Source organism: Bufo gargarizans, chromosome 10 (assembly GCF_014858855.1).
Source record: "Bufo gargarizans isolate SCDJY-AF-19 chromosome 10, ASM1485885v1, whole genome shotgun sequence".
Taxonomy (NCBI): Eukaryota; Metazoa; Chordata; class Amphibia; order Anura; family Bufonidae; genus Bufo; species Bufo gargarizans.
In genome coordinates, this window is record NC_058089.1 from 111661888 (window position 1) to 111686718 (window position 24831).

At 49.9% G+C, this 24831-nt stretch overlaps 1 protein-coding gene across 2 annotated transcripts in view; it reads right to left on the minus strand.

Moving 5' to 3' along the window:
* FANCA (FA complementation group A) overlaps positions 1-24831 on the minus strand; it is a 42929-nt gene that overhangs the window by 12722 nt on the left and 5376 nt on the right. For both annotated transcript variants that reach the window (XM_044270020.1, XM_044270021.1), the window contains exons 3-21: positions 24415-24508; positions 23256-23398; positions 16282-16377; positions 16001-16074; positions 15673-15782; positions 15076-15158; positions 14962-14995; positions 13508-13574; positions 12769-12881; positions 9296-9372; positions 9013-9154; positions 8628-8761; positions 7495-7605; positions 6680-6775; positions 6539-6598; positions 6023-6111; positions 2842-2902; positions 2260-2309; positions 106-182 (exon numbers count right to left, since the gene is read on the minus strand). In XM_044270020.1, the coding sequence (XP_044125955.1) occupies positions 106-182; positions 2260-2309; positions 2842-2902; positions 6023-6111; positions 6539-6598; positions 6680-6775; positions 7495-7605; positions 8628-8761; positions 9013-9154; positions 9296-9372; positions 12769-12881; positions 13508-13574; positions 14962-14995; positions 15076-15158; positions 15673-15782; positions 16001-16074; positions 16282-16377; positions 23256-23398; positions 24415-24508 (1711 nt within the window). The remainder of the gene's footprint in view (positions 1-105; positions 183-2259; positions 2310-2841; positions 2903-6022; positions 6112-6538; positions 6599-6679; positions 6776-7494; positions 7606-8627; positions 8762-9012; positions 9155-9295; positions 9373-12768; positions 12882-13507; positions 13575-14961; positions 14996-15075; positions 15159-15672; positions 15783-16000; positions 16075-16281; positions 16378-23255; positions 23399-24414; positions 24509-24831) is intronic.

Genomic DNA, 24831 nt, shown 5'->3' on the forward strand with positions numbered 1-24831 from the left:
AAATGCTTTCTGAACCGAACGGCCCAGACTCCACCAATTTTACCTCCACTGATACACTGTGACGAACATTCGGGACAGATACGTTTTAAGACATAGAGATGTCACCTTCCAGCCTCCGGTGCTTCTCCAGCTCACAGGCATCGAGATAAGAGGTCATCATGGCCGGTGGGATTTTATCAGCTCTGCAGCAATAGGAAGAAAGAACACAGGTCCTTTTACTCTCCGGTACTGTGCAGGTTTACAACCTGCCCTGTTAGCTCCCCCTAGTGGTAGCTGTAGGCAGACAGAATTGTATCATTCAATTTGACTCTGTTCACATGTCATTTTTCAAGCATGTCGGAGATACGGAATACGTCAGGATTATTTTGCACCCCACTGGTATGTGTTGCCATAAGATAGACATGCATCATCTATTATCCTTTTCTATGCGGCGGGGCACAGCAGACATATATGGCTTTTTTTTTTGTTTCTATAGTGGCATATTTCAGGGAATACTCCCCTGACATATCTGAGAACTAGATGTAAAAAGAGCCTTACACTTTAAAAGGGGTTTTCCAGAATTACTATGTTTTTTATCAGATCTTTTTTTTTACCTCATGCACATCTTCCTTGGGCTTTTCTCTTCTTAAATTGCACTCTCCTGACCTGTTTTCACCATGTAAACCAATCACTCTGGGTTGTTTCCATCCTGTAGGTAGCACTTCCTGTTGCTGCATTCAACCAAACCCATGATGCACTTCTCCCTCCCCTGTTCCAGCACCGCCCCGTGTAATAGCCAGCTAGTTAATAGCCCCTCCCACCCAGCTAGTTTATAGCTCCTCCCACCCAGCTAGTTTATAGCTCCTCCCACCCAGCTAGTTACATAGACACTCCCCATCACTGTCCCGCCCATGGACATACCATCACAGGAAATAAGAGTTGCATGGACACGGTCATGTGACCGCAGAACGGGAGATGGGAGCCATTAAAAGGTAAAACAAGTACAGAAATTACAGCTATTTTTGTAAATGATTATTTAAAAGGATAGTAATGCAGACTGGAAAACCCCTTTAATAGTGAGGCCCTTAGGCTAAATGCACACGAACGTATGTGTCTTACACATCCGTTTTTTTTTTTTTGCGGATCTCTTGTAACAATGCCTGAGGCCTCATGCACACGACCGTTCCGTTTTTGGCGGTCCTGCAAAAAAACGGAAGCCGCCCATGTGTGCCCTTTGCGGAACGGAACGGGGGCGGCCCATTGTAGAAATGCCTATTCTTGTCTGCAAAACCGACAAGAATAGGACATGTTATATTTTTTTTGCGGGTCCACGGTACGGAGCAACGGATGCGGACAGCACACGGAGTGCTGTCCGCATCTTTTGCTGCCCCATTGAAGTGAATGGGTCCGCACCCGAGCCGCAAAAACTGCGGCTCGGATGCGGACCAAAACAATGGCCGTGTGCATGAGGCCTACAATGGACAAGAATAGGACACGTTCTATTTTTTTTTTTTGCGGGGCTACAGAACGGACATACTGACACGGTGTCCTGTCCGCATTTTTTGCGGACCCATTGAAATAAATGGGTCCGCATCCTATCTGCAAAAAAACGGAACGGACACGTAAACAAACAACGTTCGTGTGCATGTAGCCTAAGAGAGACATTGGGAGCAAAGTGGTAATGGGGATTCACAGACTGCCACTGATTTAGGCTACTTTCACACCAGCGGTTTCCCTTTCCGCTACGTAGATCCGTCATAGGGTCTCAATACCAGGAGAAAACTGCTTCCGTTTTGTCCCCATTCACTGTCAATGGGGACAAAACTGAACTGAGTGCACCAGAATGAATTCTGTTCCGTTTCATTGCGTTCCCATGACGCACACAAAATTACTGCAAGCAGCGTTTTGTGAGTGTGTCCTGGGATGCAGAGCAATATGGATCCGCCAGGACTGACAATGTAAGTCAATGGTGACGGATCCGTTTTCTCTGACACAAAAGAAAACGGATCCGTCGCCCATTGACTTACAATGGTTTTAGAGACGGATCCGTCTTGGCTATTGTAGAGATAATACAACCGGATTCGTTCAGAACGGATGCAGACGGTTGTATTATGACGGATCCAGCAAAAACGCAGATGTGAAAGTAGTCTAAGGTAGATTGTCCCTGTGTACGGGGCCAAGAATAGAAAATCAGCTAAAACCAACTATTTATGTGCAAACTCTTCCTGCTCTATATACAGGGGCCTACATGACGCCCATGATTACACAACCATCGCTCACCTTCTCAGCGCCTCGATGAGTGACATGAGGGAGTCCGGAACGTCTGGGAGCTGTAAGCACAAAGCAGGCCTGGTATAAAGCAACACGCAGCGGTTTTCCTCTCCATTCACATCTAAAGATAAATTCTGAAGTCTGAAAGCTGCTGTCTGTCTGAAAGCAGCGACGTATACGAAGGGAGAACTACAAAGGCAAAGAATCTGCCACGTCAACTATTCAGATCTAAGCATCGACTCCTGAATCAATAGTCACTGTCAAAACTTCACAGGAGGTGACATTTTTATGAAAGAGGATTGGCTTTTTTTTTTTCAGTGTTGGTTCATAAACAGGAGATGGAAGGACAGACGGACAATGGAGGAGATTTATCAAAACTGGTGTAATGGAAAACTGGCTTAGTTGCCCATGGCAACCAATCGGCTTCCACCTTTCATTTTCCAAAGGAGCTCTGAAAAATGAAAGGTGGGATCTGATTGGTTGCTAGGGGCAACTGAGCCAGCTCTACTTTACACCAGTTTTGATAAAGCTCCCCCACAGTCTACAGAGATAGACTTGGAATATTATAAGATGGCGATGACCGATACTGACCAGTCTGGGGGTCAGCAGGGCAGGCAAGAAGCGAGATGTAAAATACGGCCTCCGAAAGATGCTACGAAAAACCAAAGAAATAATTTGATTTAGATCATGATACATCACTGACGTGTGAACTCAGCCTAACATCTTCCCCAGTAATGGCCAGCTGAGGAATAAGAATCAGACACACAACGCAGCAGCACAGAGTATTTCAGGAGGGGCAGTGACCTTTTCCCTGATGCCTATGCGATGGAAAAGACAGAGGCAACGTCAGCATTAGGTATGGCAATAAAGAGAGGAAAAACACCAACACCAGTATGACCAGTATGAAGGGACTCTGCATTAATCCTGACAGAGCAATTCGATTTTTCACCCCCTGCCTTCTTGGAGCCGTAACATTTTTATTTTTCCGTTCACGTAGACATACAAGGGCTTGTTGTTTGCGGGACAAGTTGTACTTCCTACTGGCAACGTTTTATATGGCAGACATAGTATGCAGTGGGAAGCTGGAAAAAGAAAATTCCAAATGTGGTGAAATTGGGAAAAAAATGCAATTACACAGTATTAGGGGTTTTGTTTTTACAGCATTGTAGTAACTTGTGCTCATCATTCTCCGGAGCAGTACGGTTACGGCAATACCCCATATGTATAGTTTTTCTATATTGCCATATTCTGACCCCCCACAATTTTTTTTACGGAGCTGTGTGAGGGCTCATTTTTTGCGGGACAATATGTAGTTTATACTGACACCATTTTGGGGTGTGTATGACTATCACTTTTTATTCAGAAAAAAAGGCATAGCAGCCATGCTGATTTTTATTTTCCATTACGCCCACCATTCATTGTATGGGATAAGTTTTTTGTATTTTAATAGTACAGGTGTTTTCAAAAACGGCGATGCCTACGATGTTTATTTATTTTGATTTTTGAAAAAGGTGGCGATTTTTATTTTATTTTTTTAGGCCCCCAACATGCAATGATTAGAATGCAATTTGTATAAAGTAATGGAATTTTATCTATTACCGTACACAAAGCTCTGTATATTATAATTCAGTGCTGCCACCTACTGGCTTGGATCGCAATAACCAAGGGATAAGCCTAGAGACCTAGTACAGCATGGGTTTCAAACATGCGGCCCGCGGGCCGCATGCGGCCCGCAATGAATATTTTTGCGGCCCGGCAAGTATTTCTGAACATGAGCGCGCTGCTATCGGCGCGCTCATGTTCTCTCAGCAGCACGGGGAGAAGGAAGCTGTCCTCCCTCCCCCTGTGCTGCTGCCGCTGCCACCAATGAGAAGAGGGGGGGGGGGAGGAGGGGCGGGCGCACTGCGCCACCAATGAGAATAGAGGGGGGGGGGGAGGAGGGGGGGGGCGCACTGCGCCACCAATGATTGGACTATTTCCACACAGAGCGGCGCCCAGCACTCACCATTAGTCCTGGGTGCCGCTCCGTTCGCCCGCAGTGCCCCATTACTGTCTCCTCTCCTGCTCCACATGCTGCTTACTATCGGAGCGATGGGAGGAGACATCAGCTTCACTAGTGGGCGTTCCTTCTCCCTGCGCTGCGATTGGACAGCGCTACAGCCAGGAAGAAGGATCGCCCACTAGTGAAGCTGATGTCTCCTCCCATCGCTCCGATAGTAATCAGCAGCATGTGGAGCAGGAGAGGAGACAGTAATGGAGCACTGCAGTCGAACGAGCGGCGCCCAGGACTAATGGTGAGTGCTGAGACATCGCTGGGCGCCGCTCTGTGTGGCCTGATAGTGAAAGTCAGTCTAACACAATACAGGAGGCGGGTGCCGGCAGCAGAATCGCATTGCCGGCACCCTGCCCCTGACAGGGAGCTGCGATCAGAGGCAGTTAACCCCTTAGGTGCCGCACCTGAGGGGTTAACTGCTGATCTGCCAGTACCCGCCTCCTGTATAAAGGGGTAATTTATCATTGGTGGTGCAGTGTGCCCCCCCCCCCCCCCCATCCCATTAAAATCATTGGTGGCACAGTGCGCCAGCCCCTCTCAACCCCCCCAGTATTGAAATCATTGGTGGCAGTGGCCACAGGGACCTCTCCCCTCCCCCTCATTGGTGGTGCAGTGGCAGCTTCTGATCGGAGCCCCAGCTGTGTAAGCCTGGGGCTCCGATCAGTTACCATGGCAGCCAGGACGCTACAGAAGCCCTGGTTGCCATGGTAACATCCCTGATGCTGTGTGCACAAGGCACAGAGCAGCAGGGACAGTGGGAAGTCCTATTCACCCTGATAGAGCTGAATAGGACAAGGGATAAAAGATCCCAGGTTCTCGCCCCTAAGGCTACTTTCACACTTGCGTTCAGAGCGGATCCGTCTGAGACGGATCCGCTCATATAATGCAGACGGTGGATCCGTTCAGAACGGATCCGTCTGCATTATATTGTAAAAAAAATTCTAACTGTGAAAGTAGCCTGAACGGATCCGTCCAGACTTTTACATTGAAAGTCAATGGGGGACGGATCCGTTTGAAGATTGAGCCATATTGTGTCATCTTCAAACGGATCCGTCCCCATTGACTTCCATTGTAAGTCTGGACGGATCCGCACGGCCAGGCGTTTTTTTTTTATGCGGCCCACATAAACTTAAATTTTGTTTTTTTGGCCCATGTTAGCCTTTGAGTTTGACATGCTTGTAGTACAGGCTCTGGCTCATTACTGCAGTGGAACGCCTTCCCTGATCTCAGCCCGGGGTAGGTGTCCCTGACCGGCAAGCGCATGCTTCCGGGTTTTCGGCTTCTCAGATGCTGTGGTCACATTTAAACACGGCATCTGAGGGGGTAAATGTCAGCAGTCGGCACTACCACTGATCGTGTACATTTGCCCCGGGTGTCTGCTGTGTAAAACAGCAGAGTGGCGTGTGCGCCATATTTAAAGACCCGGCATCCGCCATACATGTACAGCGGATGTCTGTTAACTCCGTCCATCTCAATCACTCGAGTGGACAAAGCAGGCTCCATATCTGCCCCGCAGAACATAAAGGCCCTAGGCCTTAATCTGTAAGACTTTGTTGCCCATAGTAACCAATCAGCACGCGGCTTTCTTTGCTTTTTTGAAAAAATTTTAACTGCTCTGGAAAAATGAAAGCTGCGCTCTGATTGGTAGCCATGGGCCAGAAAGGCTTGCTATTAAACCGTTTTGATAAACGAGGCCCGAGGAAGCCGGCCTCCACCTACCTGGCCTCCATGACGCTGGACGGGATCTTGCCGGTATTCTCGAAGATCTGCACAGCCTTCTCCACGTCTTGTTGGGCTTGTGGTTGTTTCTGCAGAGCACAGGGTGACGTTATAAAAAGCAATGGGTCTCATTTATCAAAACTGTTCCCCCAAAAAAATAAAAAAAACTCTAGTTGCCCATAGCAACCAATCAGCGCTCAGTTTTCATGTCTTAAATTGCTATGGAAAAGCGAGTCGGTGACTGGTTGCTATGGGCAACAATGCCAATTTTGATAAATAATGTATATTGTAATGTAGAATGAGCCGTCCGTTTCTGGAAAAGCTGGGTGACGAGGCAAATCACGGCCATTAGGCTCCCCAGACTATCGAAGGCAAACCTGCCCAGTTATACGGCTTCATTGGCCAGGGAGATTTACCATTCAGGACTCTAGGTAAGGCGGGCGATGTGGAATCGGTTAAGGTGCCCATATTGGTTCTGATCCAGCTTTCCCAGAAACAGATATAACCGCCCCATACCTGATCTTTGCCGGAACCCACTGAAAGGTTTTCATACAAGCCCATGTCTTCAATGGAAACCTGCAAACGCAGAAATAATGCAATGAGCAAAAAACGGAATAAAGTCTAAACAGCCCCGCTCCCTACTGACTACGACCTCACCTTCATGTCTGACAACCGGGTTTTAGCCAAACTGATGTACTCCATCAACAGCGGGCGGAATTTTGCTGCCACAAATGGCGGATGGAGGATGTGAACCTGTAAGATTTTAAAGGGATTGTATGACATTGGCCTTTTTTTTTTTTCTGGGAAACAGCGCCACCCTTGTCCATGGTCTGTTCATGGTATTGCACATAAACTTAAAGGGGTATTCCGGTTACATTAAGTTATCCCCTTTCCACAGGATAGCGGATAACTATAAGATTAGTGAGGGTCCTACCACTGGGATCTCCACCAATCACGAGAATGGGGGCCCCGAACCTCCTGAAATGAACGGAGCAGCCGGTCGGGCATGCGTGTGGCTGCTCCATTCATTTCTATGGGAGTTCTGGAGACAGCCCAGTACAGTACTATGGATTCCCATAGAAATGGATGGAGAGGCTGCGGACATGCCTCATTTCAGGGGGCTGCCATGGGTACGGACAAGGGCATACTGCCACTTCATTAGACTGTATGGAGCTACAGTACTCTGTATACTAGCTGAGTACTCTACAGTACCCCAGGATAGTACTCTGCTATTTACATCACTTCCATTGAGTTGAATGGAGCGGCAGACACATACTACACACGTGCCCACCGCTCCATTCAAACGGCTGAACAAAAGACCCCCGTTCTTGTGATCGGCAGGGGCTACAACATTCGGACCCCCACCGATAAGACACATATCCCCTATCCTGTGGATAAGGGATGAGTTACTGATTTAAGGAACACGCCGCACAAAGCATCTATGTACCGTATAATAGTCCGCGACCTCTCACCTTTAGGTATTGCGGTGTTTCATATGGGACCAAATCAGAGAGGAATTTCAAAAGGAAAAGCAGAGACTTCTTGGTGGCGTTCTGGTATGAGCTGGCAGCACCGAACGTACACTAGAAAGGAAGGTATGATACACTTAGGTCACCCTCGTACAGGTCACCCTTTACCATGTATAGCCTTTCAGGGAAAGCTGGGCGACATCCAATATGGCTGCCGTTAAAGCAGAGTTTTCTCATCTCAGACAAAAGGGCATGGCAGATGGAGGATGTGAACCATCAAGATTTTTAAAGGGATTGTATGTCATTGGAAAACAGGGCCTTTTTTTTCTGAAAAACAGCGCCACCCTTGTCTGTGGTCTGTTCCTGGTATTGCACATAAACTAGCATATGCCCCCATTGTCTTGAAGGTACGGGATCCACCGCTGGGATCCACACCTATATCGGGAACGGAGCCCTGCGAAGTGGTGGCTGGAGGACCACTTTGAGTAGTCTGATGCTATTGGATGCATATGTGTTTTTAACAGGTTCTGATGATTTGCATGTTATGCCATGATTAAAGGGGTTTTCTCATCTGAGACAATGGGGACATATTGCTAGGATACGCCCCCATTGTCCGATAGGTGCGGGTCCCACCGCTGGGACCAGCACCTATATCGAGAACAGAGCCCCGCAAAGTGATGGCTGGAGGACTTCGGTCCGGCCACCACCAAGCGCCCACCCCATAGAAGTGAATGGGAGCGCATGGCACATGACCGTCCACCGCTCCCATTCACTTCTATGGGTCCAATCTAAATAGCTGAGCCAGTGCTCGGCTATTTTTGGCGGCCCCATTGAAAATGAATGGAGGGCGGTTGCGCATGCACAGTGCACCCTGCAACACTTCCAGGGCTCCGTTCTCTATATAGGTGCGGGTCCCAGCGCCGAGATCCACAACTATAAGACAATGGGGGCATATCCTAGCGCATGTCCCTATTGTCTGAGATGAGACAACCCCTTTAAGGCTTTTACAGAGAATGAGCTTTGTAAGAATCAGAGGAAGAATTGCTGCATAATTAGATCACTGGAAGTTCTAGGTAAGGACCGCGGTGGAAACGAGGCCATATTGTTCCAGATACAGGAACCTGAAGTATTCTGACCTTGAACCATTCTGTGTAGGACGTAAAGGCAGCAGGTCCTTCCAAGGCCGCTTGTCGGGCAATGAGGAAAGCAGTGATTAAATACTCCAGCTCGTAGGTCTCAAAGGCTTGTGCAAGGAGACGGCCCAAAAGACCTGAAGAGAGACAAGAATGTAATAACAAACCTATTTATTTGCTGGGGTTATTATGTGCCTCCTAGTTTGTATTACATTAATAAAGCTGTTATTGAAAAAAAATAAAAATTAATTATGAACTTATTTCGAGCAGCTTTAAACATAAATGACGCACACTGAATTACGAGACGCTATGTATAGGCTGCAGTACCTCTGATCCACCACCAGGTGGCACACAGTATAAAGAAATGGAGAATCTGCACATTACTCACCTGTCACAAGTAGCTGGGCGTCGGGCTGGCAAACAACCAGGCATGAAACGCAGGCTAAAACATGCCGCCAGTTAACCTCCTGCGTATCCAAGACCCTCTGGATGCGGGAAGTCAGTTTTTCAGCGCTGAGCAAAACAAACAACTGGAAGGAAACAAAACGGAGAAGATGCAAAGAAGCACTTTAAGGCAGGTTTATAATAAACAACATTCTTCTATCGCTAAAGCTCATGTCTGTATTCTTGATATTTAGTGGCAGCTGGAGAGGAATCGATATCCAGCTCACCTTCCGATACAGGTCCGTTAGCAGCGGGCACGTTTTCACAAAGCTCCAGCTTCCCTGCAGCCGTATGGCATCAGACACTATGCGTAGAAAGAGCAAAGAAAATGTCTGGAGATGCACAATAATCAACGTAAAATGTTCACGTGTAGGAGGAATGGATGTCTTAGGCTACTTTCAGACTCGCGTTTGGTGCGGATCCGTCATGGATCTGCACAGACGGATCCGTTCAGATAATACAACCGCCTGAATCCGTTCAGAACGGATCCGTTTGCATTATCTTTAACATAGCCAAGACGGATCCGTCTTGAAAACCAATGAAAGTCAACGGGGAACAGATCCGTTTTCTATTGTGCCAGATTGCGTCACTGAAAACGGATCCGTCCCCATTGACTTATATTGTGTATCAGGACGGATCAGTTTGGCTCAGTTTCGTCAGACGGACACTAAAACGCTGCAGGCCGCCTCCAAAGCGGAATGGAGACAAACTGATTCATTCTGAGCGGATCCTTTTCCATTCAGAATGCATTAAGGGCAAAACTGATCCGTTTTGGACGCTTGTGGGAGCCCTGAACGGATCTCACAAACGGAAAGCCAAAACGCTAGTGTGAAAGTAGCCTTAAGGGGATTTATCAGAGGGCAAGAAGAGTCCAGGCCGCCTTGTCCCATCGGTAAAGCTGTGAAGGTTCCGATGATGCCGTGCTCTGCCGGCACAGACATTACATGTGCGCGCTCTGCTGATTTCAAATGAATAAAGAATAGAATAAAGTCCACCTCTTGTCTCATCAGAGGATCGGTACGAACACGGCCATTGCAGTTCTGTGGTCTGCAAAATATGGACACCGGCCGTGTGCATCCCACACTTTCCACAGACCTCATTGTACAAATGCCTATTCTTGTCTGCAAAACGGACCAGAGTAGGACACGTTCTATCCTTTGCAGAATAGCTGCACGGATAAGGACAGCACGCGGACAACATCCGCCACATAGAAATGAATGGGTCCGTGTGCATTTATTGGGCATAGGACGCAGACCGAAAATACAGTGGTGCCGGCTGCAACATACAAACCATCATCAGTGGGGAACAAATAACGAAGAGCCGCACATATACATCACTTGTATGAGCCTGAAGTTAAAGAGGACCCGTCCCCTCTCCTGACATGTCTGGTTTAATAGCTTCATGCATCCCCCATGTAATAACAATTCTGAAGCATCTATTCTCATGTCTCTATGTTGTGCCGTTCCTGTGTTATTTCTGCTAGAAGTTATGAATGAATTGCTAGCAGTCTGCAGTAAGGGTACAGAGGGAGGTAACCAGTTGGGGGCGTGTACCTGCGCAGTCTGAAAATGGCAGCACTGATTGGATAGAGCGAGACTGTGCGGGGACACACCCCCAACTGGTTCCCTCCCCTCTGTACCCTTACTGCAGACTGCTGGCAATTCATTCATAACTTCTAGGAGAAATAATAAAGGAATGGTACATCATAGAGACATGAGAAGAGATGCTTCAGAATTGTTATTACATGGGGATGCATGAAGCTATTAAACCAGACATGTCAGGAGAGGGGACAGGTCCTCTTTAAAGGGGGAGAGTTTATTTTTTTTGTTTATTAGAATAAAAAGAAATTATACTCAGCACCCCCAAACCCCTCAGTTCCTCCCTGCAGCAATGGTGACCCAACTCTTCCCTGGTAGAGTGATTTCAACATACCCGACCCACTGAGGACACATGAGCAGAGCATGCATGCATGCGTGTGTGTGTGTGTGTGTGTGTGGAGGGGGCAGAGGAATAGCTGTCAGTCAAATAAGGGCAAGAACGGCAGCATCTGAAGGTACATGGCCAGTACTTAGCAGCATCTGATTTCCGCAGGATTATGCACCAGTTCTATTATAATCTACCGATGTGCAATTAATATGTAACTAATGATATAGGCTCCATTCTCTGTACCGGCAGTAGTAATATCGGACAAGTCATAATGAACTGGATTTTTTTCCCTTTCCTGTATTTTGTGAATTCGACTGTTCAAAGGAAGCAAATGATGAAATCAATCACAACAGTATTAATCTGTACATAATAACTCATTAACATCAAGATTACAGTGAAATCCCGGTCATGGTGGAATGTGTGAAAGTGCCATCAGCAATGATAGACTTTCTCTCAAGAATAACGGGAGCTGAAGACGCATCGTGGCACCCTGAAGCCCACCTGGCACCCTGAAGCCCACCTGGCAGATATATGGATATTCGAGACGTGCACTGTCACCTGAACAAAGTGCAGGCAGCAGATGTCACCCTTGTCCTAACAAGAAGGGTTCACGGAGCAAACTGATATGTATTTGCCAATTCAGAAACCCGGTGATGATTACGTTAGATTCTCCGACCCGTGTAGATCCATAACCTAGTACATAGGGGGCAGTATTACAGATCTCAGTGCCGCTAGTAAATATAAACCAGGGCAACAGCTGTATAGCCTTGGGATGTGACAACCATTACTCTGAGGCTCTGTTTAGTTGTCACTACCCTTCCCGCCATTCCTCAGGCAGAGATGTTAATTCAGCAGGGGGCGACAATGAGCACAGGAGGAAGCCTTTTTAACTCAGAATAAAAAAAAATAGCAAATTTAATCGAAAATATTTCCTGCTTAAAGGGGTATTCCAAACACAAACATGTGAGGCATATTCACAGAGAGAAGCAGATCCGCACCTACCTACCTACCTCTCTAACAGACCTACACCCCCACCTGACTAGTTATGCTGTTCCATATCTGGCACATTAAGGAAACATAGCCAGCCTGGTAATTTTTTTCCGTGGTCCCGACCACCTCTATCTGTAGGAAGCCAGAGGGAATACCCTATGCTGAAGTACACACAGCCTGGCCTCCATCCCTTTGCATTAAAGCGGTTCTCCGGGTTTTAATATAGATGACCTATCCTCAGGACAGGTCATCAATATCAGATCGACACCTCGCCGATCAGCTGTATGAGGAGACGGCACGCTCGGTGTGCGCGTACCGTCTCCCTTCTCTCTTCCTGTTCACCGCTGCCGTCTATGGCAAAGCACAGCGAGCAGGAAGAGATGAGGGAGACGGCACTTGTACCCTGCGCGTGCCGTCTCCTCATACAGCTGATCGGCGGGGGGTGCGGGGTGTCAGACCCCCGCCGATCTGATATTGATGACCCATCTTCAGGACAGGTCATCAATATCAGATCGACACCCCGCTGATCAGCTATGAGGAGACGGCACGCTCGGTGTGCACGTACCGTCTCCCTTCTCTCTTCCTGTTCACCGCTGCCGTCTATGGCAAAGCACAGCGAGCAGGAAGACGGCACTTGTACCCTGCGCGTGCCGTCTCCTCATACAGCTGATCGGCGGGGGGTGCGGGGTGTCAGACCCCCACCGATCTGACATTGATGACCCATCTTCAGGATAGATCATCAATATCAAAAGGCCGGAGAAGCCTTTTAACACCTTTGTGTTACCTTTCAGCTTTGGCTTGAAGATGAGGGTCTGGCTCAATGTATGGGTAAAGAAATCTTCTAGTAATTCTGGAATGACACGAGCTCTGTATCTAGAAGCATCGTAGGCAATTAACCTGTGAAGAAACAGACACGATCAGCTCCACATTCTCTATCCGTTATACAAGAGCTGTTATCCAACATTATTAGTTCAAGGGGTTTCTGGTACTTGGATGTCGTCAGGATAGGTGATCAGTATCAGATTGTGGGGGGTCCCCTTCAAGCACCGCCATCATTCAGCTGTTTTGGGCAGCCGCTGGAAACTACACATTGTATGGAGCTGGAAGCAGCGGCCTTGGGCTTCAGACGCCTTCCCCGAACAGCTGATCACTGGGGTGCCAGGTGTCAGCCCCCCAAAGATCTGAAATTGATGACCTATCCTGTGGATATGTCATCAATATCTAAGCACCGGAATACACCTTTTAGTTATACCTAATAACATACATGCAACAGAACACAGGAGTATAAGTGGCTGTCAGATAATCTGAGGCAGCCCCCCGGCCAAGCCTGCCAGGCCCCGGGAGGGATAGCCTCTCATTCTACTGTACATCATCAGATGCTTACAGGTGGGAAGGTGCCTTCGGTTTTCTTTCTCATAGGTAAGTGATCCCCCATACAATACCAACAAAGTGCACAAAGTACCAAAGTAAAAAGAAACTACTTTATACAAAGAATGCATCTGAGTGGAGCGGCCTGCACATACCAGTACTGCTCCTCTCCTGGCCTGTAACACTCATCATTTGGGGCTTCAGGGATGACATTGAGAAACCCTGGAAAAGAACAGATTACCCATTACTGTATAATGGACAATAAAAGGGCTGGTCATTGTTATGACAACACCTTGATAAATGTAGTCTAGGACATCTACGGTCCAGAGCTGTATTCATAATTCTGCCTAATTCTACTGGAAACAACCTGTCGACAGCCCCATCTGTAACAGCTTAGCGGAGTTCCTGTAGTGCAGCGTAGCAGCTCATTATTCCTACATCAAATTACTGTACAGCAAGTGGCTTAAAGGGGTTTTCCAAGATTTTTTATTTTTTTTACTAATAACTTCAGTATCTGATCATGAGGGCCCAACACTGGGGACCCCCCGCCGATCGGCTGTTCGAGAAGGCAGCGGCGCTCCTGTGAGTGCCGCGGCCTTCTCTCTGCTTTTCCTAGGCCAGTGATGTCACGTTCATCATTCAAGTCCCTTTAAGTGAATGAGGCTGAGCTGCAATACCAAGCACAGCCGCTATACAATGTACGGCGGAGCTGTGCTTGGTGAGCTGAGAGAAGGCCGCGGTGCTCACAGGGGCGCTGATGCCTTCTCAAAATAGCTGATCGGCGGGGGTCCCAGGTGTCGGACCCCCACCGATCAGATACTGATGACCTATCCTGAGAATAGGTCATGAGTATGAAAATCTCAGAAAACCCTTTTAACAAAGACATGGTCATGTCCTCCAACAACAGCGGCCATATTTTTTTCTCCAAGTACACCCCTCCCGATATGCACAGATAAGGCTGCTTTCACATCTGCGTTTTTGCTGACTCCGTCATGGATCACCAAAAACGCTTTCGTCAGGATAATACAACCGTCTGCGTCCGTTTTAAAAACGGATCCGGTTGTATTATCTCTAAAATAGCCAAGACGGATCCGTCACTAACACCAGTGTAAGTCAATGGGGGACGGACGCTTTCTCTGACACAAAAGAAAACGGATGCTCTGCCTAACAGGACACACTCAGAAACGCTGCTTGCTGCGCATTTTTGTGTTGCGTCATGGGAACGCAATGAAACGGAAGGGAATGCAGTCTGGTGCACTCTTGACAATGAATGGGGTCAAAACTGAAGCGCTTTTCCACCGCTATTGAGCTCCTATGACGGATCTCAATAGCGGAAAGGGAAAGCGCGAATGTGTAAGTAGCCTAAAGCACCGTCAAGGGCGACTTATTCTGAGTGGGGAACGAACCACAGCTCTGATGCCTGAAACTGCGGAGTGCTGACTACAGCCAGGTAATGGGGGCTGTTGGAGGACATGACAGTTCCACAATGCAAACCACGAGAGCAATGTTTAAGCCAATGAAGAAAACTGGCAGTTCTGGACTAGAATACAGATGATTGGCTGCCGCCTGGACCTCGCAGAACAATTCCAGAACATAGACGTTCACCTACATGAATGCATTTCATCCAATATGAGGAGGGAAATCTGAAATAGACCAAACAAAAGGAGCGTCACAACAAACCTTAAGTCCGGGTAGAAGGATTTGTGTGTGTAACTTCACTGACCTTGCTAAGTTGGGAACGTTCAGACTTTTTCCCGGTCGCAGACGACTTACAGAAAGCTTTTCCAATTAGCACAGTTACGAAACCTGAGGATAAGCGCAAATTCCAGAAGTAACACATATGCAGCCCATTAGAGTCCACGGAAAAGCAACGTAACAGTTAATTTCTATTGGGTGTTATTAGTGCTTGAAGTCTGCAGAATCTCTAGTCACGCGTCCTCATGACAACAACTTATTTTCGAAAGGCCCTCTCCTTAATAAGCTTTGATGGACAGGACCGGGCAGTGAAAGCACCATCGTGCCAAGTGCAGTTGCAGAGAGAGCAGAGCCTCTAGGTGTAACGGCAACGCCCCCGTTGCTCCTAGAGGCTCATTTGCATATATTTTCTCAGCAATTCGGGCACATGTCAACATGGGACCAACACAGACGCCTTCAGCTGCCAAGCGCACATGTAACAGGTCAGCCAGTGTCATAGGTACAAAACTGCTGACAGATGCCTTTCAATTATTAATGTTGCTACAGATAGGGAAGAAATTGCCAAGATGAACAGATTGACCCTTTCCTCAATCAAATGTTGCAAATCTCTAATATTCAGACTTACTGGATATCATCTGCTCCCAAACCTCTACATCAGGTGAAGCTTCCATACGTAGGAAGAGTGACTGCAGCTCCCTGCAGAACCAGTCCACCGCAGAGTCGGGGTCCTTGCAGCTGTGGCAATGAGAGAGCTTCGATATTAGTCACACACATATTACATCATGGGGTCCTCTGCATTGGTAAAACAAAGGGCAAGAAAACTGTGAAGGATTGCCGAAAACATACTAGTACGAGATAAAGACATGGGGAGCAAGAAGTCATTGGCGATCTCTACATGTAGTAGGGAGCTATGGGCTGTTCACAGGCTCAGTAATTTACCGCACACTACTTACCTCTCCAATACATCCTCTAGTCCGACAATGTCCGCAGTCTGTAAGTGCCATACAACTTCTAGTATATGAGGGATCTACACAGGACAAATCGAGGACATCAAATATTATAACTGGCTATGTACACACCAATATCTCCCCTTATATCATTCCTGGTCTTCCCCAAGATGATTGCTTTGGTGGGAAAATGTCAATATCTGATGGGGAGGGTTGGGGTCCCCCATAAACATAAGGTAGCCGGCTGGCCCTGCCAGAGACAGCGGGTTCAAAAAGAGAAAGCTTACCTCCTGTTCCAGGATGTGCTGCAAAAACACTGAGCGACTAAAACAGTTTTCGGCCACCAGTCCCTTCAATGTCTGAAGAAAAGCCGTCAGTCTGTCCTGAAACGAAATATAGAGGAAAACATGTCCGTCATCGCAGCCCCAATACAGTGAGGACATCACACATAAACCCGGCGGAGGCGAGGACTGAGGTCCTGAGATTCTATTCTACACCTGTGGTCTAGAGATGGCGACAATGTAAGGAAAAGCGTGAGCGGGGAAAAGGCGCGTTCCCATTCCAAACATCTATATCATATCCACAGGATGTGCCATAAACCCCAGGTGCCAGGAAGCAACAGGGAGAACATGGCCCTCTCCTCTGAAGACAATGCAGGGTCTAACAGGATCGGAAACATGGAGGGCCTGGGGATCTTCATAACCAATTGGCACGCTCTGATTACGTCGTGGGAATGCCAACTGGAGATCAGAGGGAGCCGCCCCTCTGCCTAACCTCTCAGATGCAGCAGTCACTACCGCCCATGGCACCTGAGAAATTAAACCGCCAAGATCAGAGTTATGTCCAATCCTGGCCGCTGGTGGTGGATGTCAGTTGTATAATACAGCTGACACCCACTGTGTAGAAAACAGGCACAGCCATTAGTATGTTCCATACCCTCCTCACGCACCATGGGCGCACATTTATGATCAGGGGAGCAAAGGGCAGGGGTAAGTTGGCCATACATATTAGATAAATGTCAGCCGAAGCCGCCAATTTTGATGGGACCAGCTGACCATCAAATGTGCATGGAGAGCAGATGACAGAGGAGATGAGGAATGGGCATATCGCATTTCAACTGAATGATCCTCTTTGCTCTAGGGGCAGAGGCATCAGTGGATTGCTCACCTCTCCCTGTTCGGGACACATGCATGCTTGGCCAGGGTGAATGTGTATGGCGGGGTCGGAAGAGGCAGCTATATAATATACATGGCCAGCCTTAAGGGTCTATTAGACTGGCAGATAATGGGCCAGATCGTCGCTAATAAGCGCTAGTATGAACGCTCGTTAGTGATGATCTGGCAGTGTAAGACTGCCGCCAATTACCAATCCCAATCTTTCAATAGGTTTAAAAAAGGAGATTTTTGTGAAACTCACCTGTAAAATCTTTTTCTCGTCTTTTCCATTGGGGGACACAGACCATGGGTATAGCTTAGAGGTATTAGTAGGAGGGACACTATGCAAATGAAAGAGCTCCTCCTCCTCAGGCTATACCCCCAGACTCCACCAGGAGGAACTCAGGCGTTGCACAAGCAGTAGGAGAAGGAGCAAGAAAAAATCATGGAAACCATCGGACCAAGCCATAAGGTCCAACCAGAAACAGAAAAACCGAACTAAAGACCCCTCCTGCAACAGGAATAATGGGTGGGAGCTGTGTCCCCCAATGGAAAAGACGAGAAAAAGATTTTACAGGTGAGTTTCACAAAAATCTCCTTTTCTCGTGCTTTTTTCCATTGGGGGACACAGACCATGGGACGTCCAAAAGCAGTCCATGGGGTGGGAAAAAATATCAGCACCGCCAGGAGGAACGCCCCAACGGTCAAACAGGAACCACAGCCTGCAAAACCCTGCGGCCAAAGCCGCATCAGCCAAAGCCAGTGAATGCTACTGACAAAAATTTGCAAAGGTATGCAAGGACGACCAGGTGGCCGCCGTACACAGCTGAGACGCAGAGGCACGACTGCGTCTTGCCCAGGAAGCCCCCTCCGCCCCAATGGAGTGAGCGGCAATTCTAGCCGGGGGAACTCCACCACAAGCGTGACAAGCCGCGGAAATAGCCAAGCAGATCCAGAGCGCCAAGAACGGCGGACGGAAGCAGTAGCCGCGAGACACACCTTCAGGACCCGTACAACATCCAGGGAATGCAGAGTGCGTTCCTTGGGGTTAGCCGGAGAAGGACAAAAGGAAGGCAGGACAAGATCCTCATCAAGGCGGAAGGGAGAGACCACCCTGGGCAAAAAGAAGGGGACTGGACGGAGCACAACTTAATCCTGGAGGAAAACCATTAAGGCTCCTGATAGGAAAGAGCGGCCAGCTTCGACACCAGTCTGACCTAAAAGCTTGTGATGGGACGTGAACTCACAGCCACTGCATAATAGCCCAGAACTTTAATCACTACGCTATGTAGCTGTATCAGAAGCTATGGTCACAAGGAAGTCCAGATGAGAACAGTCAGAGAGACCCTCCTCAAAGGCTCGAAGGGAGCCGACTGCAGAGCGCGCAGAACCAAATTGAGATCCCAAGGAGACAAAGGGGGAACATACGGGGAACCGAATGCGCCACCCCCGAAGAAAGGTCACCACCGGACCCTTAAGAGCAAGGGACCTCTGACGGCCCGCGCCGAAACCTGACCTTACAGGGAACTAAGCGACAGTCCCTGCACAAGCCCAGACTGAAGAAAAGACAGTACCATCAAGATGGAAAACCGAAGGGGAGGGAACCCCGAACCCTCAAAAAAGGATAGGAAGGCCATCCAGGTACGATAGTAAATCCGGGAGGAAGAAGACTTCCCCGGACTGATCATGGTCCTAACCACTGAATCCGAGAACCCCATCTTTATCAGGATGGCGGTTTCAACAGTCACGCCGGTAAACGAAGAGACCGCAAATTCCGGTGGAAGAACGGGCCCTGAGACAGTAAGTCCTGTCCGTCGGGAAGAGGCCATGGGGCGTCCGCCAGCAACCGAGCCACGTCCGAAAAACCACGCGCGGCGAGGCCACTCTGGGGTGATGAGAACGGTCGGAGTCCCTTCCGCCTCGAACTGGCGTAGACCCTTTGGTAGGAGAGGAAAACAGAGGAGGCTGAAGTCCTGCCACGGAGACACCTGCGCATCCATCCGTACGCCTCCGGATCTCGGGCGCGAGCCAGGACCACTGGGATCTTGTTGTTGAACCCGGACGCCATTAAGTCCACATCCGGACGGTCCCATCTGTGGCAGATTTCTTCGAACCCTTCTGGATGCAGAGACCACTCGCTTGGATCCACCGTGTTGTGGCTTAGAAAGTCCGCTGTCCAGTTGTCCATTCCTGGAATGCAAACTGCTGACAACACCGGAACGTGAGTCTCCGCCCACGTCAGAATTCACTTCACCTCCTGCATCACCATCCGGCTGCGGGTCCCGTCCTGATGGTCGATATAGGCCACGGCCGCGGCATTGCCCGTTTGAACCCGCACTGGGAGGCCCGCAAGGAGAGAGGTCCAATAGGAGAGAGAGAGCGGAAAAAATCGCCCTCAATTCCAGAAAGTTGATTGGAAGGCGAGACTCTGCCGCCGGCCAAATTCCTTGAACCGTGCGAGACTGGAAAACGCCCCCCCAACCCAGGATGCTGGCATCGGTGGCGGCGATCGTCCAGGAGAAAGCGAGAAAGGAACTCCCCGACCTCAGGTTCTTTGGGAACAGCCACCAAGGGAGAACTGCCCGAACCCGCTGAAAGGTAAAGGATCTCCTGTTGCGCCAGGCGAGTGTGAAACTGGGCATATGGAAAGGCCTCGAAAGAGGCTACCATAAGACCCAGGACCTGCAAGTATTCCCGAATGGAGAGGCACGGGGAGCGCAGCAGATGCGACACTGCCCCCTGGACCTGGGAGGACTTGAAGGCTGGTAGAATACTTTGGCAGCCGAGGTGTCCAAAATCACCCTCCGGAAGGAGAGCCTCTGGGACTGGAAGAGGCAGGAGTTTGGGAAAGTTACCAGGCAGCCGAACCGTTCCAGGGTCTGAACAGTGATCCGGACGCTGTCCGTGGTCTGCGGTAGAGAGGGGGGCCTCTATCCGGATATCGTCCCGACAGGGCAGCAAAGGAATGCCCCTGGTACGAAGAAGCGCCATGAGCGGTCCAGGACCGTGGCAAGGACCCGCGGGGTGGTCGCCAACCCGAAGGAAGGGCGACAAACTGACAGTGTCGACCCATAATGGCGAAGCGCAGGAATCGATGGTGGGATTCCGCAATCGGGACATGTGATAGGCCTAGGAGCAGCAGGGCGGGCTGACTGGGCCCTCTAGTGCCGGGAAGGCTGGTGCAAAGGAAGGCCTCTTTGCGGGCGACCTGAGACCCCCGGCGGAGGAAGCAGGCGACGGCCTACCAGATGAGAAACGGCAAAAGGCATGCAGAGACGAACTCGTCCAGCTGATCCCCACAAGGCCTGGAAACCCCAAAGGGGAGATTAGCAAGGGAACGCTTGGTGGAGGCGTCAGCGTCCCACACCTTCAATCAGATCTCTTCGCGCTGAGTGACAGAGATGGCCAACCTGCGGGCAAAGAGGGAAACAATGTCCCTAGAAGCTTCGCAAAGAATGTTAGAAGCCTGAGACATCTGGAGAACCAACTCCAGTGTGTTAGTAGCCGCATCTCGTACCGCCAGTTCCTGGTGGTGGTGTTGTAACCACACCGAGAGAGCACTGGCTACCCCTGCTGAGTGAAAGGTAGGTCACAGTGACGCGCTGCCAGCGAAAAAAGGACCTGGAAGAGAGTCTATGCGTCTGTCTACAGCATCCTGGAAAGAGGAACTGACTAAGACAGGAAGGGCCACATAATTGGCTAATCCGGCCACCGGAGGATCCACCTTAGGGGGAGGAGACACCTCTCCTCGCCGTCAGCAGGGAAAGGAAAGTATATTCATGCGCTGGGTGGTCGAGAACCTTATTAAGACCACCCCAGGCCCTGGACATGACCGCGGAAAAATCCCTCATGGACCGGGAACATGGTAGTCTCCGACTGCCTGGACGGAAAAAGGGGGAACTCCTGACCAGTGGAAGGAGGAGAATCCCCTTGGAGAATAAAGGTGTCACGGACAGTCACCACTAAGTCAGCCACCCTGGTGGAGAGCTTAGGCGAGGGGTCCCGCTCCATGACCTAATCAGAGCCGGAAATTCTCCTTCAGACTTGCGCTCCCTAAGGGAGGGGAGAGTCGCCCGAACGCGCCTCTAGACGAGGGGGGGGGGGGGGGGGGAGAGCCAGAGCCATCCGAGGAGGGATGCTGCTGCTCACGCTCCCTGTTAGTATTCGGGCGTCTTCTGTGGAAAACCACTTAGAGAGGTGGTTGGCGTCACAGGATTTGAAAATGCCCTATAGTCCAAAAAGGACGTGGCTCGTCCGAGCCGGATAATTCTCCTTCGGAGTACTCTCCCTAGGGAGGGGGAAGAGCAGTCCGCAAGCGCCACCGGCGAGGTGAGGGGGGTGGAGAGACAGAGACATCCGAGGTGGGATGCTGCCGCTCACGCTGCCTCTTCGTAGTCAGTCACCCACTGTGGGGACCACTGAGAGAGATGGAGTCGTTAGCGCCACAGGATTAAAGGACATGGTTGCCTTGGTGACTAAGACCAATTTAGCGGCCGCGCTGGACATGGCAGATGCCCAAGCGGGGACCGCAGGCCCCCAGGGACGTGGAGGAGGGGTGGAGGAGGGGGGTAAGGCAGGGATGCAGGTAATACTTATCTGCTCCTGCAGAACTTCTCCCTCGACTCCAGGACCAGCAGGGATGCACCTCATCAGGCTTCTGACTCCTTGTCCAGGAGTGCAGTGTTCTGGTGGAGGGTGGCAGCAGGAGACCCAGTAGCTGGTGGGATACCGGAGCTGCAGGTCGAGCCCGGATCCACTTGTCTTCTTTGGGGGGCAATGGAGGCAGCCAGGCAGCGTCCAAGGACGGCAGCGGGCATTCCACGGGGGACCAGGAAGGCGCCATGCCGACCTGTGTCCCCATCTAGAATAATATAAACAATTTTTGAAGGCTGAAAGGGGCTTTGAACTCAGAAAGCCTGGACATGGGGCAACAGCAGCAGTACCACTGAGCTACCAGCTTGCCTGGCACAAAACGGAGTAGAGTGATGAGGAGCTGCACGGCCATGAGCAAACAGAGTCTCCAGTGTAAGGAGAGTCAGAGCGGCATGCCGAGGCTCCGCCTCCCCTAACGCGTCATTATGGCGCGAAAAAAGCGCGCGAAAATATGCGCGCGCGCGAAAATATGCACGCGCGCGAAAATATGCGCGCGCGCGAAAATATGCGCGAAAATAAGCGCACCACGTGGAGGAGCGGCCTGCCGGCGGGCGCTGAGGGAGCGCAGCAGCCAAGGCCCGACGAGAGAAGCGCTGAAGCCCACAGTTTAAGGGGAAGAGATGCCAGTACTCCAGTGCCAAAATGAAGAAAGTGCCCCATCAGGATCCTTCTTCAAGCTCACCCAGGCAGCCACAGACAAATAGACACAGAGGGAGGGGGAGGGATTGCAACACTTATCTGCTCAGCATGCTCCCTCGATGTCCAGACCAGCAGGGATGCGCCTCTTCAGACTTCTGACTCCAATCCAGGAGAACAGTGCTCTGGAGGAGGGTAGCCAGCAGGCGTCCCAGCAGCTGGTGGGATGCCGGAGCTAACAGGTCGAGCCCGGATCCACTTATCTTCTTGGGGGGAAATGGAGGCAGCCAGGCAACGTCCCAAAGACGGCGGCGGGCACTCCACGGGGGACCAGGAAGGCGCCATGCCGACCTGTGTCCCCATCTAGAATAAAAATAACAAAAAGGAGTAGAATCGGAGAGTGTCAACCTCCTTCACCAGACACTAAGCAAAGACTGAGTTCCTCCTGGTGGAGTCTGGGGGTATAGCCCGAGGAGGAGGAGCTCTTTCATTTGCATAGTGTCCCTCCTACTAATACCTCTAAGCTATACCCATGGTCTGTGTCCCCCAATGGAAAAAAGCACGAGAAATCATAGTTTTCCCGGCGGCAGATCGGCAGGCAAACAACGATTCAGTATGGGGACAAGCAACAGCATTAGCGATCACTTCTCCCCATACTGTGGAGGAGATCACTGCACGTAATAGCAGCGGTCTCCTTCCCTGACGAGCAGGCGATTGCTGGGAAGGGACGCTTCCCTCCTGACAATCACCTGCATAATCTGCCTGTCTAATACAGGCTTTAGTTTACGGCTTCCTTTACTTCCACTGAGTGCGCTCACCCTCTGCTCCTGACTCAGCGCAGCTCCTTTATCCCCATCTATGACATCATCACAAATCTTCTGGATGTTCAACGCGGCTGCTTTAGCTCCCAGTAGATTTGGTGCTACGTTCAAATGTAAGGCCTGATCTCGCAACGCAGATGCTTGGAAATGGAGAAAAAAAGGAGACAAATCAGTATGTGCATGTTCTATAGCAGTGGCAAATAATTACAACCCCCAGCATGTGCGGACATGCTGTCAGTTGTAGTTCTGACACAGCTGGAGAGCCATGGGTAGGATACCACTGGTGTATAGTAAATAAGAGAAAACTGGATTCTTTCCTCCACATTCTTGCTTTCCTGCTGGTTGCATTCAACTTTCCTAAACTCCTGTAAGCTTTCACACTCGCGTTAGCAGGGGTGGATTGGCCATAGACCTTACAGGGAAATTTCCCTGGGGGTCGATGCCCAGGGGGCCGCCTGAGCCCTTCTCACAGCCAGCCAGAGGCTGTTTATGGGGCAGTATTTTGTTATAGGCCCTGTTTTTGGGCTCTGTTAAGGTGGCATAATGTAGCACAATATGGTATCACTGGCCCTGCCTTCCATCAATTTGGACCTGGCTGGACGGGGCCATTTTTAGTATAACGCCCGTGCGCGTTAAGCTTATCCAGCAGGGGAGCAGCCTGCCGGATCCGTACGTTTGCAGACGTGTGCTGCTGGAAGTCCGCTGCGGTTTTTGTCTGGCCGCCTCTCGGCATGTTTGCTGTGCCGCGGCGGTCGGATCTCCGGCCCGTCCCCAATATAGTGAATGAGGCCGGGGCAGACTTCCGGCAGCACACGTGTACAAACATTAGTACGGATCCGACAGGCTGTTCCCCTGCCGGACAAGCCTAATGTGAGTGTGAAAGAAGCCTAAGGCGACTCTGCCGTGCAGGAATCATCACTAGGCAGATCTGCTATTCAAAAATTTGGGAAAGCAGGTCTTGCAAAAAGCAGCCATACTGGTTGTCACCCAGCTTTCCCACACCAGTACTGGCTGAAAATACTGAGGAAGACTCTACAGCACCCACAATGCACTGCTGTAGGCTGTTCAGGCATGCTGGGAGTTGTAGTTTTGAAACAGCTGGAGGGCCGCAGGTTGAGCATTCCTGCTCTATAGTCACTATATTAAATACACCTACCAATAAACGTGTCAGTAAATGTGGTGGACTTCTGAACGTGACCGGAGGCTGAGCAGTCATTGCTGCACACTTTCTTACATGGAGGAGCTTCTACCTATACAGGGAAGCAAGAAATATGGTCAGACACTGACTGCAACGTAAAGCACTCCCCCCTATTCAGACCACAGTAACGACGGACCTACGACCGGAGTGTCTGCTGTAGATATCAAGTATCACGTGGACCTATCCCGGTTCTGTGTCTCTCAGTGTCTTCTACATACACACACAGTTCTGGCTGATCAGTATGTTCGGAGATAAGCGGTCCTGCCACCGCTTATCTCTGGAACAAAACTTTGGCTGCAGAGGTTTCTACCCAATGGGCAATACTGAAGGACAGTCAAGTCTCCATACAAACCGACCAACATCTGCATGTTCTGC